The sequence below is a fragment of the Rhipicephalus sanguineus genome, chromosome 2, assembly GCF_013339695.2.
Source record: "Rhipicephalus sanguineus isolate Rsan-2018 chromosome 2, BIME_Rsan_1.4, whole genome shotgun sequence".
NCBI classification, from domain to species: Eukaryota; Metazoa; Arthropoda; class Arachnida; order Ixodida; family Ixodidae; genus Rhipicephalus; species Rhipicephalus sanguineus.
In genome coordinates, this window is record NC_051177.1 from 140,891,808 (window position 1) to 140,908,301 (window position 16,494).

Below are 16,494 nucleotides of genomic sequence, written 5' to 3' on the forward strand. Positions count from 1 at the left end.
TCTCATATATCAATGCACAATAAACAATCAACTACTTGTGTGAAGACACGTTTCACTGTCGTGTTATTTCGATTCATGTGACGAAGGGATCAGCCATGTTTTTTAGTGTCCACTGGTGAACACCCTAATGACACGTAAGTTAGTCATTGTTATTTTTGTGTGTGTATCTTTACCTAAACTAGCAGTATTTTCTTGCATTTTCGTTTGTTGCCATACTCAGATTGCATAACGTTCTCGCTCCCGCTATTCGCAATGCTCACGGACTATTGGCCGCGAGATCGAGCGGAGTCGCCGCCTGGCGGCTTCTGACTGAACCGCGCCTAGTATGGATTGCTCCATGCGTCGTCTGCTAGCCACGTTGTGTTTGCATGTGCGCGTACGCCATGCAGATCCTCAAAAGGCGGTTTGTCCCGTTGCGTTAGTGCAACTTTAACCGCTCGTACGTATGTCTAACACGATGTAATGGAGCATTTGGCCTTGATCGGCTGTATATGTACTGTAATAAGATAAGTGAGTGCACTTGTCGAGAGTGCTGTGTGTGGTCGTTTTACCCTCCGTTCACGAGAGTCATGTTAGTGTAGGTCAGGGGCGTAGCCAAGGGGGGGGGGGGGGTTGGGGGGTTCAAACCCTCCCCCCCCCCGAAATTTTTCAATTTTGCTTGCTCATATATACACGCACACATACACACGCACGCACGAACATACATAAGCATGGTTGAAACCCCCCCCCCCCCCCGAAAAACATTTCTGGCTACGCCCCTGGTGTAGGTGCCGCTCTTTGGTTCAAGCGCATTGCAAAGTGCACTTGGCGTTGTCCTAAAGATTAGAAGTATTAAATCTTCCGTGAATATAGCCTTTTAGCGGCTCGGTGGTAAAAAAAGAGGCTCTCATGCACTTGCGCGTTGTGGTTAGGTGTATAACTTCGGCACTGTCGTTTATAGGTTACGCGAGGAGCTTTGGTTGTGTACGGTCCTGGTCCCACTACAGAGAAATATTTCTGTCAAGTCACGTCTGACACTTCGGTACTTAAGTTGTCCCCTAAAAGAAGAGAAAATGTAATGACATGGAAATCGCAAAACTGGGTGGCCTTGCGGAAATTTATCTTGTGGCGAAATTTATACAAAAACACCCGTTTACCTAGATTAAGGTACGCGTGAAAGTGCCCTGATGGTCAAAATGAATCCAAACGGCGTACTTTACATTTATGGCGACGTGAACAGCGCGTGAAACACACAAGGACGAGTAACCGACGAGGACTAGCGCTGACCTTGTCCTTGTGTGTTTCACGCGCTGTTCACGCCGCCATGGAATACCAACTAGACCGATCACAAACCTTGTTTACATTTATGTCATAGTAATTTCACGCGAAGCCACATCTTTTTTTCTTTACATTACCTTGAGCGTTCGTGTTCCGTTGTTATCGATTGAAGGAAGGCAGCGGACATTATTCGCATGAAAAAACATACTTTGGTCCCGTGAAATAACCGGGACTTTATTACATTGCTGTCGTGCAAGCAATCAATCGAAGAAAGTTCCCTGATGTACAGTTACCTTTGTGTACTCTTACTGCAATAAAAACAAGCGTGTGCTTGTTAAACGACTCCGTAGCTCTAAAGCGCCGTCAGCCACGTAGCTTTCCTCAGTAAACCTATCAATTGTCCTACATTTCATGGAGAACCTAATAAGAAATGCGGATGAACATTTCAGCACACAGTGCACAAAGTGCTATTTGAACTCATCGTGCAGGAATACGTGCATTCTTTTTGTTGCGGGGTATCCAGATGAACAAGAAGTAAATACCTAAATCAGTCGCGCTACAGCAGTGCGTAGTAGGTGGAACACAAGCTAAACATGCACAAATAAAACAACAAGAAAATGTCATCCATTGCGAAAACGCCGACTGTTGCTGAAGGCGAGCAACCCGTTTGTTGGCAGGATGCGCTTCTCTCACAAGTAATAGCATCGTTCGGCGTGCTTCGTGCATTATTTCGGGAATGAAGAGTGCACATATTGCCAGAAAGCTGCAGTCAACACATTTTGTTTGCCTGAAATCGGATCAAATCGCTCACAATGAAGCGCTGTTGTGTGCGTTTGTATACGCGCCGACGACCGCCTATCCACACTGTAAAGAATGACAAGCACATAACGTTGCAACTGTAGTAGAACTGCTCGTTTATTGAGCCGACCCGTTGAAGACCAATCCCGAGCCTGTGTTGCCAGACCACCTGGGTGCCGGCCCCCTACCGGTACATCTTCCCTTCTCTGGAGAAGGGAAGGGCCTCGTAGTCCCGTAGGTAGCCTGGAGGCCTCCGCACTCGAGTAGAACGTCGTAAAGGTGGTGACGTTGGACTGGGACTTGACGACACTGCAGAGGCAGGGTTGGGCTCATCGACAGTTGGCTCCTGGGATGTCGCTGCAGGTTGGGGGCACTCTGGTGTTTGTGGCATTGTTGGGCATGGGGTAACCTCCGGAGGCCCTTCATTTGGCGCGAGGTCCTCATCCAGGACAGCCTCTGGCCCGAAGGGCTCGTCCGTCTTTAGAAGATGATGCCGATTTCTTCTAAACTGTTGGCCCCCTTCCGTGCGAACAGTGTAGGACCTTGAAGCCACTGAGCACTGCACTTGAGCCTTAGGACCCCAACACCCGTCATGGCGTATCCTCGCAATATCTCCTTCATGTAGTATCGGGAGGGGTCTACCCTGTGTTAAGTTCTGAGGGGGCTTGTGTACTGGACTCGCGCTAGGCACTGCAAAGTCCGACAGCCTTCCACGAAGCCGTCTTCCCATTAGTAGCTCGCTGGGTGTTCGCCCATCCTCTAGCGGGCATGTCCGGTAATTCAGCAGTCCCACCCAGAAATCATCTTCTACACCCTCACTCTTCTTCAACAGTCGTTTCACAACTTGGACTCCCTTTTCAGCCAAGCCGTTGGACCTGGAAAATCGCGGGCTGGATGTAGTGTGGAGAAAATCACACTTGTCTCTGAACGCCCTGAACTCTCGCCAGGTAAATTGAGCACCTCCATCTGTACACACTTCGAGCGGTATTCCGTGGAGGGCAAACATCATTGAAAGTTTTGATACTACCGCCTTGCTGGTTGTCTGAGATAAGTACTCTACTTCGGGATAGTTTGAGCAAGCGCAGTAAGCTACCAGATAGCTCCGGCCACCGTACTCGCAAAGGTCTACGCCAATCCGCTGCCATGGTTGCTCTGGGACTTGCCTCAGTATCAGCGGCTCTGCTGGGGCGGTACGCAAACTGACGACATTTTTCGCAACGGCTAACCAGTGCCGCTATGTCCGCATTCATTCCTCGCCAGAACATCAACATTCTGGCGCGGGCCTTGCACTTGTTAACTCCCAAGTGGCCCTCATGCAGGCGCTGCAGCATCTCGTGACGTAGACTTCTGGGTATCACCACTCTACTGCCCCGCAGAAGAATTCCATCTATGCATGTCAACTCAGAGGAAAATGCAGCCAGCTCTCCATTGACAGGTCTCTGCTGTTGTAAAGACTCCATGACATGCCTTAGCTTAGCATCTTCGTATGTTGCTGCAGCAAGGCGGGCTTTCATGTTGTCACTCACAAGGTCGGAGAGAACGTGGGTAGCGTGGACGGTAACATCATCTTGGTCGGAGTCAGGGCTGTGAGATGCTGCGCCTTGTATCCTGGATAGGGTGTCGGCCAAGACCAACTGCTTCCCCGGCACGGACTGGAACACGACATCAAATTGCATGTCTCAAAAAATATCGCTGCAGACGTGGGGGCATTTCGCACAAGTTTTGCTTCGCTATTGAAAGGAGTGGCCTATGGTCCGTCTCGACTAAGACCTTGTAGCCCAGTAAGAAGTCCTTAAAGCGTTCACAAGCAAAAGTCGCAGCAAGCGTCTCCTTCTCAATCTGGGCATACTTGGCCTCGGAGCTAGACAAGACTCGCGACGCATAAGCCACCGGGCGCCAGTCTTGGTCATGCTGTTGGAACAGTGCCGCGCCTATAGCAAAGCTTGACGCCTCGGCAGAGACCTTCGATGGTTTCTCAGGGTCAAAAACCGCTAGAATTGGCGATGATGTGAGCATCTTCAATAAATTCTTCCACTCACCATTATGTTGAGCCTCCCATACAAACGCCGCTTCCTGCTTTATCAGGGACCTCAGTGCCTCTGCTTTCTTAGAGAGATTCGGAAGAAATTTCCCAAAATAGTTTACTGCTCCCAGAAACCTTTGTACTTCTTGCTTGCAGGAAGGACGAGGCATGTTGGTAATACAGCTGGTAAGTTCAGGGTCCGGTCTAATCCCAGCTTTGCTTATGCGGTCACCCAGAAATTTCACTTCCTGAGTAGCAAATATACATTTGTCCCCGTTTAAAGTTAGTCCTGCCCTTCTTGCCGCTAGCACTCCCCGAAGACGCTTGTCATGCTCCTCCTTCGTCGCTCCCCAAACAAGAATATCGTCAATGTACACTGCAGTTCCAGGCAGACCCTCTAATATCTCACTCATCGTTTTTGGGAACACTTCGGGGGCAGATGCAATGCCGAATGGCAAGCGTAGGAACCGGTACCGTCCGAATGGGGTGCCGAACGTACAAATTCTAGAGGAGCTTTCATCCAGAGGGATCTGGTGGAAACCGCAGTTAGCGTCAAGTTTGCTGAAAAAAGTCGCACCAGCTAATTCCGATTCAATATCTTCCCGACGCGGGAGTTGGTAGTGTTCACGCTTTAGGTTCCGGTTTATCTGACGGGGGTCCATGCAAAGTCTCAGTCGGCCATCTTTTTTACGAACAATGACAAGCGGGCTTACCCAGTCAGTGGGCTCGGTGATATTGGCGATAATGCCTGCAGCTTCCATGCGACTCAGTTCCTTTCGTAGCGGTTCCTTGAGAGCATGAGGCACTCGTCGAGGAGGCATAGCAGTAGGGCGTGCCTCACCGCTCAGCTGTAGATGGTACGGACGCCGGGTACATCCTAAGCCTTGAAACAGTGAAGGGAACTCCTCCTGCCAGTCTGACTCGGCCCTGCTGATGTCATACACAGGCGAGACTAATCCGAATTTCTCGCATGACTTCAGGCCAAGCAACGGTTGGCTGCCTCGCTTGACAACAAAGAATGGTACGTTTTCTTGCTTGCCTTGAAGCTGAAGCGAGAGCGTCGCTTGTCCCAGGTGCTGAATGACGTTTCCGTCGTAATTCGTCAACACCGTGCTGCATGGGCGGAGCATTGCGTTTCCAGACCGCAGCTTGCGAAAGTGAGCATACGGTAGTATGTTGGCCTGTGCCCCTGTGTCCACCTTGAGCCGCGTCGGGTGTCCAGCCACGAACGCGTTCACGATCCAATCTCGCTGCCCCGAGACGCTATCGACGCACACTGTTAAAATATCAGTCTTCTTCCGACTCGTATGCTCCTTGCTGTCCATCGCCGGACCTTGGAGTGCTAACTTCATGAACCCTGGCACTTCTGCAGCATGACGCGAAGTGATTTTTCCTCTTGCATAATGCACAAGCCTTGCCCCACGCTGGACATCTTCTTGGTTCATGGACCCTTCCGCAGTAGCCGCACCGACCGCGAGTTGAGTTTCTCTCCGGCGTTGCCGATGATCCAGTGACACGGTGCACGTTCACTTCGCTACTGGCAGCGTTCTCGAGAGTCCGGTTTTGCAACGCTGCCACCTCCGCCGCTTTGCAAAACTGTATTGTGGCTTCTAACGTGAGATTCTTCTCGCGCAATAGACGCTCACGGAGCTTTTTATCATGAATGCCGCACACAAGCTGATCACGTACTAAAGAATATCTTAAGTCACCAAAGTTGCAGGTCTTTGACTTGAGTTGCACATCTCGCAAGAACTGCTCGAATGGCTCCCCTTCTTGTTGATGGCGGGAACGAAACACGTAGCGTTCGAAAGTTTGTTCGTCTTCGGAATGCAATATTCCTCGAAAGCTTGAATGATGGCGTTATAATCTTCACGTTGCGCTTCCGATAGTGTAAAAGTGTTAAACACCTCGATGGCTTCAGGTCCCACGACGTGCAAGAAGATAGCAGCTTTTTGCGCTGACGAACGCTTTGTCCGGGACTGTTGCTTTGAAGAAAAGTTCAATGCGCTGACGGAAGCGTTTCCAGTTCTCTGCAGCATTATCAGAGAGCACCAAGCGTTCAGGAGGGGGGAGGCCATCCATGTTTAGCGGACGAGTTAGACTTCTGACACCATGTAAAGAATGACAAGCACATAGCGTTGCAACTGTAGTCGAACTGCTCGTTTATTGAGCCAACCCGTTGAAGACCAATCCCGAGCCTGTGTTGCCAGACCACCTGGGTGCCGGCCCCCTACCGGTACACACACTAGCGCGGCGACGGTGCTGCAACCTGTAGCCCGATCTCGCGGCGAATAGGTGGCGCGCTGTGCGATTCAAGGTGGCTGCCGGAAGATCTTCAACCCGCCTGCTAGCATAGCAAAAGATAGGACGTGCGGACGCACGCCCCGTGCCGCTTTCACCAGAGCAAACGAAATAAGCTGCATTGTATATCAGACCCAAATACTTATCCAAATCATAAGAAGTGTCAAATGCTGGCCACCTCTTTTTTTTTTTGGGGGGGGGGGGGCGCTGTGGGAAAGGTTATATTTCCGTGCATCAACTGCATGAACTAGAATTGACGTATGAAATGAACGGCACTCCGACGTATGAACCGAGCCTGCCCGACGGATTTGCTGAAGTGATAGGCCGCTAGCGAGTAACGCCATCGTTGCACCATGTGACGACGGTTTCTAAACATGTTACGCCGTCATCATTACTTGCGCGTTTAGGAAGGCGGAGTCCATTCTACAACGGAACGCAAGCATGTCGTTGACGTTCAGTAGTGCTTGTGTCACAGCCATTCAATCAACAGTCCTGTTCAGGCTTTAGCCGTGTGCAATGCACTTCTCTCGTATGTTGCCGGTTCAGTAAGACCCTCGAACCTCGAAAAGAATGCACGCGCAAGCTTTTGGCAATGACAAATAATTTGATGTTGCGAAAATGCGTTGAGCAACAACGCCGTTCGGACGGTACAGGTGAAGTTCATTTGACAACATAGCGGTGCGGATTGTGGCCCCGACTTCACATTTCGTCTTTATAACGCTTAAACCCTTTCACTTCCGCTAGTCGAGCCTGTTGGCGGCATGCGGCGTTCCATGAAATCCATAAACTGCGCTACATGCATAGCATCAGAAAAAAACGTTGCAGTTGCTTAGCTCGGCAATGCCAGAATAACGTAGTGTTAGCAAAGGTTCAGCTAATTATTCTTAGCTTTCCTGATTGTCGAGGATTAGCATGATTATCATGCTTACTGCTGCTCCAATGAGACACACACTGTATACGTATTATGTGGCACATGTATATTTTAACAATATGGCTAGTGATGAGTTAAGCTTCTTTGCTCTTCTGCGCCGTTAAGCAGCATTTGCGCTCTCCTTCTCCATGGCTATACCACACTGGCAAACGCCAGTCAGAGGCGCTATCAACCGCCTCCAGCACAGTGTCAGATGGCGACTGCACAGCGAAGGCGAATAGCTGCGCGCGCGCCGGCGCCAATACGTCTGCCAAGGATACGACGTCACTCCTCTGGAAAGCGCAGACCGGCGGCGGCGGAGTGCGCGGGAGATGCCGGCTCCTGTGCGTGACATCACTGATCCTTGCGCATGCGCAGCACGGCTCTTGAGAATCCACGCGAAATTGGCTCGGCTAGGCCAGTGTAGCTAACGCTGCAAAATTATGCTTTTATTTTGCTCTCATACTATTGTACATTAAATTCACTCGAAGTGACCTACAAGTCATAAAACCTTAAAGAGGATATGAAGTGGAATTCGCTCTTCATTGGTTAGCAGCATCATCTTCATCGTCGTTGTCACTGTAGGTGCTTTCACCGCCTTCTCCGTTCCAGTGAAAAATCCTCGTCGTCCAAGTGGTTGCTTTCAATGTCACTGTTAAAAGTAATGTGAAGAATTTCGTCCTGTGAGAGCTCTCGACTTCATCATGTCGCCGTGTTTACAATAAGAGAAACGCGTCTGGGCTCGGAGAGCATTTCGCGCTCAAAACTGTGGGCAAATACCTTCATCTGGTTTCAACAAGGCCAAACATCAAGAAAACCGCTTGCACTGCTGCCACGTATCAACAATGTACAAAAAACGAGCGATTTCGAGGAGGCCCGCGCTGTGCTGCATGCGAAAGCAACACATGTAGGTAATGAAGGACAACGTAGAGAGCGGGGCAAACGATCAAATTTGGACAGCTGAAGTCCATTACATTGAATAAATTTATGCGCCACTTACCTGGGGGACGAAAAAGTGGAGAACGGGTTGATTCTTCTTTCGCCATCTTAATTATTGGGACCCGATCACCGTGCTCGTCAGTATGTTGTAAATACATCTGTGTTCAGACGTTTCCCCGTAACACCTTCGGTGGAGGTGCGGGTACGCATACGTCCTGATCCTGCCAAAATACGCGCTCTTACGAATTTCCCAACGCCGCGTTCTTCCAATTAAGGACGTCCGCTAATTGTTCTGCTTCTGCTCGTCCTTTGGTCGCTTTGTTAAAGGTTTTGCACCGATAGCGCAGCCCCTCACATGCCTTCTTAAAAAGTAATTGCGAGAGCAATAAATAATCTTCCGTAAATTACTCTCTTGAATTCATTACTAACTTACCAGCCCACGAAAGTAATACATTATATTACTCATTACAAAGAGACGTCATTTTACATTACTGCCAAGTCTGCTTACTCGCGACAGTGGGGTCGCACAATGAGCGAAATAATGCTCTCGCATTACAATAGAGACGATTAATAGTACTGTTGTTCGGTGCAATGTAGACGCTATTTGGAGAGTTCTTAAGTTCGCTGTCCTTCATTCAGAGATAGTTGACCTGGATACATAGCGGTCAATGTAACAAAGTCACAAAGGCGCGCCTAGCGTAAGTTACTCTTAAAAGCCTCCGTGCTTGATCTGGGCAAATAGCAAAAGTTCTACTACCTTTCGAAATAGCTTACTCATTATTTATACAGTAAAAATTACTGCAAAAGAAGAAATTAAGTTTCCCTTTCATTTTTAACCAAACTACTGCAAGATAATTAAAATACTGCGAATGGTGCTGTGACTATGAGTTCCTCACCAATGAAGGGGCCGGTTCAACCAAAAAAGATGGCTGATCTCTCAGTCATAACACGAAAGTGAAACGTCTCGTCACAGCAGTAGATTGTTTATAGTGCCACGGCCGCTACATATTTTTATGTATAGCGGCCGTGATAGTGCATTGCTATATCAGAGCTTGTACAATGTATATTGTTGTTTGGCAGATATAGCACCGCTTGTTGATGGACGCACCTACGTTGACGCCAAGTGGCACATCTTCGTCCCGACGACTAAAGCCCATGATCATGATGTAACCCTTGCGGTAGCTGCAGTTGTGAAGTAATACCTAAGCATCACATATGGTGAATCGCGCGCAAAGCTGGCATCAACAAGCACATAGTACACACTGATACTCGATATGCACTCCTTCAAAGCGTCGCGAAACGCCAAACAAACGTGACGAGCGTCGTGTCTTCCCTCTAGCCTGGCCGTTAATTCTCACAGGGCGAGAGGGGAACGCGGTGCGACAGGCAGGCGAGCGTCGGAGAGCTATTTTTTCGATATGGAGGGATGCTATGAGCCAGGCTTGGGCTAAAGCCGCCACCCCACTGTGTTTAAAGCGTTGACGACATTACACTTCTCCTATTGGAAGTGCGCCGAATGGGATGGTCGTAGCAACGGCGCATTGTAGCAGCTAATGGCGGAGGCAACAAAGTTTTTTACGCATGTCACCGCCCCGTTATAAAGGGGATGCTCATAGCATCCATCCAAGAGCACTGTGAGAGGAAAGTGTGAAAAAAAAGCGCGTTCATGTAGCCTCCGTTATGTACGTGTCTGGCGGTAGCTTAGTAGTCTAAACGCCCGCGAGCCATCGTCGCGGACCGAGCGGTCGTGGGTACGACGCCGGTCAACGAAACGTTTTCTCAGTTTTTTTTTCTTTGCCATCTGATGGCGTATATTTTGCTGACGTATTTCCGTGACGGAAATGCGTCATGAAAGTCTTGGTAGACCCCAGGATAAAACATTTTCGTGTTCAAATTGGCCGCCCTCCCGCCCTGCGAACATGAATGTCAAGCAAACGTGTATGAAACACCATACATGCTGAAGGGGGCGGGGGGTATGTTTTATTATTACATTAGAGTAATGGTATAGTGACAATCACTTCGTGGTCGCTGTGGTAGACCGTGATTGGTTCGGCGACCATTTTCAGCAAGACGAATTTGTTCTTTTCGTCGAGCGTTCTATTCACGTTATTCTTCACGCTGTCTACCCCTGGGAGTCTTAGAATAAACTGAATAAGGTAGGGCCGTTTGACGTCATTTGGAGCCTTCGTGTGAAGTGCAAAGCAGCTGCAATCTGATCTTTACGGGGACGCGTGGGAGGGTGTTCCCATTGTTCACAGGTGCCTTGTCCTCCGTCATGTGGTTTTGATGATTGTTTTGTGGTTTTCTTTATTGAAATGAATACTGAGCTCTATGCTGTATCCCTGATTGTAAAGAAAGATATGCCGTTTGCCTTCAATTCTTAAGGGACCCCTAAACGATCTGTGAAGAAAGCAAAGTAGACGAAAAGACAACTTGCCGCCTGCGGGGACCAAACCTGCAACCTTCGGAAGGTTGCACGTTCGATCACCGTGCTCGTGTATATTATATTGTAAATATATTTGTCTTCCGACTCCTACCTGTAACAACATGAATGGATTCAATTGGTCAATCAAGCTTAATCTTCATTCGAATGCGGCTGCAGAGGACAGCATTGACCCCGCGACGAGGCCTGGTCGTAGTTCACGATAGCAGTGGAATGAGTGCAGCCCAGAATGACTGCATGGTCGCTCACACGATTCATAACACCGTTTTTCTGACAAAAGTCGAAGCGTCTTATTTTAAAGTACTACCTGTATGTTACGAAGGCTTTGTTATGGATCATTCATAAAAGAGGACGTTGCCAATTCACGCGACTCCCCACGCACAATGTTATGCGTCTCATGTGCTACAAAAACACAGACGGACGCTCTGTACAAGTAAAACGCCGTGAGTTTCGACAGAAAAGAAATGAACAGACCATGACACATCACTAACCTACGTGGCTGCGGAAAACTTCGCGGAGCAGAAATGTGTACGCTGTGGGCCATCGTTTTGGCAGAGTGACTTGCCCAGGATGTTTCACAACGTATTTTCACGAAACTTTCGCGTCTCGCAAGAAAGACTCAGATTTATCTTGTCACGGAGGGCCACCTTTGTTCCCCGATGCACGAAACACGCAATGTCGCAGGATTTCTTTTTTGTCAGTGCGTTAACAATCAGGCTAGCACATCCGAACCAGGGAGCGGCTGTATTTCGTCGTCGGCAAACTTTCCACAAGGGAGTTCTCCTGACATCCGCATGGTGGCGTGACAGTCTATGGGCATTGTGAGTAGCCCTAAATTAATGCTGCAGTATGCGCAAACAAATACAAATGGCGGGCTCTCCCGTAATCGAAAGTATATACAAGCATGAAATGGCCACGGGTAAAGCTGAGTGGTTGGAGATGATACTGTCCACAATCTTAAAACGAATATAGTGCGTGTTCGCAAGGGCGCCATACTACTCAGTGGTCCAGATGGACGCCATTGTTTCCTGTCGCTGTGTGGGATATATTTTGTACTTTCCCTTGCGTATGCTCCACGACGCCACGCGAAGCTGAGCGTCCGTAGGCCGGACGCTGGTGCACCGCACGCAGCTCAGCGCGACCTCTCGAAGGAGGCGGCAAAGCCCGCTCTGCTAGGGACCATAGCGCAGCGAAACTTTTGACTGGTTGTCCAGCTGCCCCGTCTTTGTTCTCGCAGCGATGTTCCGTTGTTCTTATTTGAGTGCCCGGATAACGGCTCTGGCGTTTGGAACAAGGTCACTTGAAAGTCGTCAACAACAAGAGCGAGAAACAATTCACGCTCAATGAACTAGAAAGCGTCAGTAATACAAACTGTTCGGTTTCCACTTGGACGCACAGCTTTCATAGCAGACTTAAGTGCGCATGAAACGACGCTTAATATTTGCAGAGAATACCTATTCTGTACAGGTTACGCTCCATTTTCCCGGTAAAAAATGTTGATAACATAATATTCTATCATATGTTGATTCAGACATTACAGATGCTAAAGCAATTATTAACCTACCCGACGAAGATCAAACCCCTTAGTGCAGCGCAACACACAGCACAAAGTGCCCTTCTATTTATACAGAAAGCACTCGCGTTCACCTGCGTAGCTGAGAATGATAGCTACGAACACACAAAAAAAAAAACCTTTTTCACGAAGTTGTAACAAAGTTATTGTAATACTTTATTTCTTTGCTTTGTAATTAAATTGTAACCACATCTGCTCAGCAACTGACCCGTTCCGCAACCTTTGAAAGGGTTCTGGAGTCCCGCCTGTATAAATATAACATGCCATTATTTGCATCACAAACAATGAAAATGTCTGAAACTGATTGATTTAATTGGACTTAACGCTGCAAGGTCCTCTTATGACAAGATGAAAGCTTGCGGGGACGCGTGAAGAAGATCAGCTTATTTTATTACGACATCTCGCGCTAGAAGCCATAAGAAGCAACTTAGCACGCTTGCAATGTCTTTATAAAAATTTTAAACAAGTGTTTAGGACACGCCAACGCACCACCTTTTTACAGAAAACGGCAAGGGTCTCTTTTAAAGGCAATTCTAAATACCAGAATATATATACAGTTTTGTAAAGAGTGTTTTAAAACTCAGAATGCAAGCTGAATACCAGCAGAAAACATATATAGCCTTGTATATAGAGTGTTTTAAAACTAAGAATGCAAGCGGTTGCTGCTGAGTGATCTCTTACACAGATACCACACACGCGCGGAAACACTTTTCTTACGATTCTGATGAACGTAAGATACACGAAAAACAGTGGCCAGCTATTTTAAATTTGTCTTTACCCTGTAGTCAAGCTCTTCCTTGAACTTTCGCCGATGGATCAATCCACCCACCAAAGCGCTTTTCGATTTCCCTGGCTACGGCAAGGCATAGCCTGTCGTTTCCCCTCTTGGCAACAACCTGGACGCACAGGGGCAGGTTATCCGCTGACCTCAATACGGGGCACACTGTGGATGGCACCTTGAACAAGCTAAAGAGGGACGTCATGCCCGCCGAATCGAAGAACATCAAGTCTTGATTCTGAAACAGGGCCGCGCTCGTGGCCGCGGGCAGGACTAGTACTCCATTGTCTCCCAGTGTCTCCTCGAACCGGTCGCGGACATTTTCCAAGGAAGTGGCGTACGCTTCGCCCTTCGGCTTCGAACGGAAGCGGCAAAGTTGCTTCATGATGCATGCGACCAACGCTGCGAGTGTGTGGCGGCCAGCTCCCACCAGGTGGCGGAGGAGTTCAACTACAGTGTTGAAACCACCAGGCCTAAAGACCTCGGACAACGGCTTGGGTTCCTTGACGCCAGCAACCTTGAACCACTCGAACGTGCCGAATCGCAACTCGGGCAGCTGCAGCGGATGCCCTTGAAGTCCGTGCGTCTCGTTCAGGTACCGTACGACCTGCGCGATGCACAGAAAGAAAGAGTTTTTTAAAAATGGCATGGCCTCTTTTAACGATGACGTAAAAGGGTGTGAGGGAATAAAAATAAGGTTCCGCAATAAAGCAGAGCATTAACATGAATCGTAGCGAAATATATCGCTGTCTACCAGCTAGCGCGAAAATTCCGGCAGATCCCACGCATTGTGGAAATCGATTCCATGCGAATCAGTCAGCGAGTCAGCTCCGACATTAAATGCGTACTTTAACCAACCGGGCGTGGTCCCCCACGGTCGCGCGCCTAGTATACTTAAAGGAGATCTGCAGACGGCCCGTACCTTCGTACGTGTTGTGCTCTCATCGCAAACTTTGGGTTCAAGCCATAAACAGTAAGAAGGTTACTTCACTCTCTGCAGCGGTCACGTTTGCTAAATGAGTGAGCTGCTAGCCTTACTTTCTATAAGGTTACAATTTGTTGCTATCGCATTCGTTGCTTCGTCCTTGTAGTGAAACTGAGTTATTTACAATCCATACGGCGTGTTTGGTTGCTGAAGGTCGTCGCAACACGTTTGTCTGCGTTGGTCTGTTTGTGTGATATGCGCATCAATATGTGCCTTCGTCTTGATTAACCCCAAAGTGTGTTGCAAAATTTTCAATGTCTGTTTTCGCTGTTGCTGGTTTGGTATAGACTGTAGAAAATTGTGAGACATTTCGGTTTGTGAAGGTGCATGACCAGCGAAGCTTTTTAGCGCAGGACAAAGGTGACACAGAATTTCTAACCAAAGCCGATCACACACTACAACGAAATCCGAAACGCCTGTCCACAAACTCGATTTTTTTTAATTTAGCGTATATTTCCTTTAAAGTTTTCGATTTGAGCAGCGTGTTGCTTGAGTCTTTTACCTTAGCTGTAAGAACGAGGGGACATGCCCTCAAACATGGGCAATGGTATGCAGGTATGCGCCCCACATAAAGGGTAAAGAGATTTTCATTACGTATGTGACTGGTATCAGAAGCTTGAATCGGGCAATTTTATTCGTAATAAATATCGTAAGTACAGCGCAACATACGTAGGAAGAAAAACAGAGATACAGAAGAGCGCTCTTTTCTGTCTGTTTTCCTTCCTAAATTTGTTGCGCTGTACCTACGATTTTTAGCGATTGGCATAACATGTTATTCGTGTCAAGGTCGTTGAATCATGTTTTTTAGGCGCGGAGCCCCACTTAAGCGTGCCGGGCTGTCGTATGCTGTCGTAGCTTGGCGTGACGCAGGCAAAACCACGAATAGCATAGCCATCTGTAGCATATTGAGCGCGCGCTCGCGCCAAGGAGAAGTCTTCTTCCCCTTGTTCTTTGAGCGCCTTGATGATGATGATGATGATGATGATAAGTGAGGAGGACGTTAGGGGCTCGGCAAAACAACATATAAAAATAGAAGAAAAAGAGGAAGCAAGCGAGAAATAAAAAGAGAGCAATAAATAAATAGAAATAAAGAGAGAAAAGGACAGAAAAACGGAAAAAGAGAAAAAGAAAGAGAGGAGGAAAGAAAGAGAGAACCGAAAAGAAACAAAGGAGGCTGCCCAGCTCCGCACTTCCTTCAGGCTTGGCACGCCTAGTGAGAAGCTTCCTTACACTTTTTTTTTTTTTGCTCTCGTGTTCTCCTATGCCAATTTTGGTATAGGAGAACATGAGATTACTGGAACATAAGATTACTGGAAAGGCACGTATAAAACGTTTATTTGGAACTTACATGTAAAATTCTTAAGCGGGGTGCCAACAAGGCACTGGTTCCGTAAGATACCAGCCCGCCTAACTAAAACACTTTGCATACGGTTTCTCTCTCCTTTTAATTTCGTCAATTCATTTATGACGCTACATATTCTGCGGAAGCAAGTCATGCTCTAAGAAGCATGTACCACACGTGAGTCCTAGCCGTGCGTATGCTACTATAAATAATTCGAAGATTCGCGATAGACAATATGAAATAAAAAGCAGTGTGTTTATTAAGTTAACCTGGCTAACTGTTCAGTTTATTTATTTTTATTTATTTAATCATTTATTGTACCCTCAAGGCCCGAAGGCATTACAGAGGGGAGTGGTAAACGGGAAATTGTACAAAAGTTGGGTAGTAATATAACACAACAAGAAAATAATACAGTAACGCAATAAAACAACAGACTAGTAATAGCAGTACAGACAATGTAGTAAGGAAATGCTTCGCAGGTACTAACATGAACAAAACAAGGTAACATGGCATTAATGGCTGCTTATACAATGTTAGCTAATTATTTATTAGTTACTTAACAGTCATAACGATAAAAGAACATGATGCAATTTTCAAGTTAAGCAATGTTAGCAACAGCCTTGCGAAAAAGTTTGTTATCATTGATGGCGACTATGTCGTAGGGAAGGTGGTTCCATTGCCGAGATGTTCTGGGGAAAAAAGAATGACTGAACGTGTTAGTATTACATGTTTGAATTCTGACTTTGAAGCGATGGTCGACACGGTGCGATAAGTAATGCGGCTGCGAAATGAAGTCATTTTGAAGAAATGGATGATGGTATAACTTGTGAAACAAAGTTAAGCGAGCTATATACCTCCGAGATGCTAGCGATTGAAGACATAGGTTAGCTTTCATTGAAGATATGCTGGAAGTACGGTTATAATTAGAATAAATGAATCGAACTGAATTGTTTTGAACGAGCTCTAGAGAAAAGATGAGGTTTTCATTGTGTGGGTCCCAAACTGCTGCAGCATACTCTAATTTGGGGCGCACTAATGACTGATAAAGTAGTAATTTTAGGGATGATGGGGCGTTAGAAAAGTTGTGACGTAAGTAACCAAGCGTGCTGTTAGCTTTACCGATTATGTATTCAATGTGAAGAGAC

The 16,494-nt window shown here is 47.4% G+C and overlaps 1 protein-coding gene across 12 annotated transcripts in view; it reads right to left on the minus strand.

The window, feature by feature from the left end:
* Positions 1 to 16,494, minus strand: part of LOC119383728 (fatty-acid amide hydrolase 2) — a 116,742-nt gene that overhangs the window by 58,785 nt on the left and 41,463 nt on the right. For 2 of the 12 annotated variants that reach the window (XM_049412642.1, XM_037652001.2), the window contains exon 7: positions 12,406 to 13,629. The exons of 9 other annotated variants lie outside the window; for them this stretch is intronic. In XM_049412642.1, coding sequence (XP_049268599.1) covers positions 13,030 to 13,629 — 600 coding nt within the window. In that variant the 3' untranslated portion in view covers positions 12,406 to 13,029. Of the gene's footprint in view, positions 1 to 12,405; positions 13,630 to 16,494 lie in introns of those variants that run through there. One more of the 12 variants, XM_049412641.1, reaches the window with a different exon arrangement.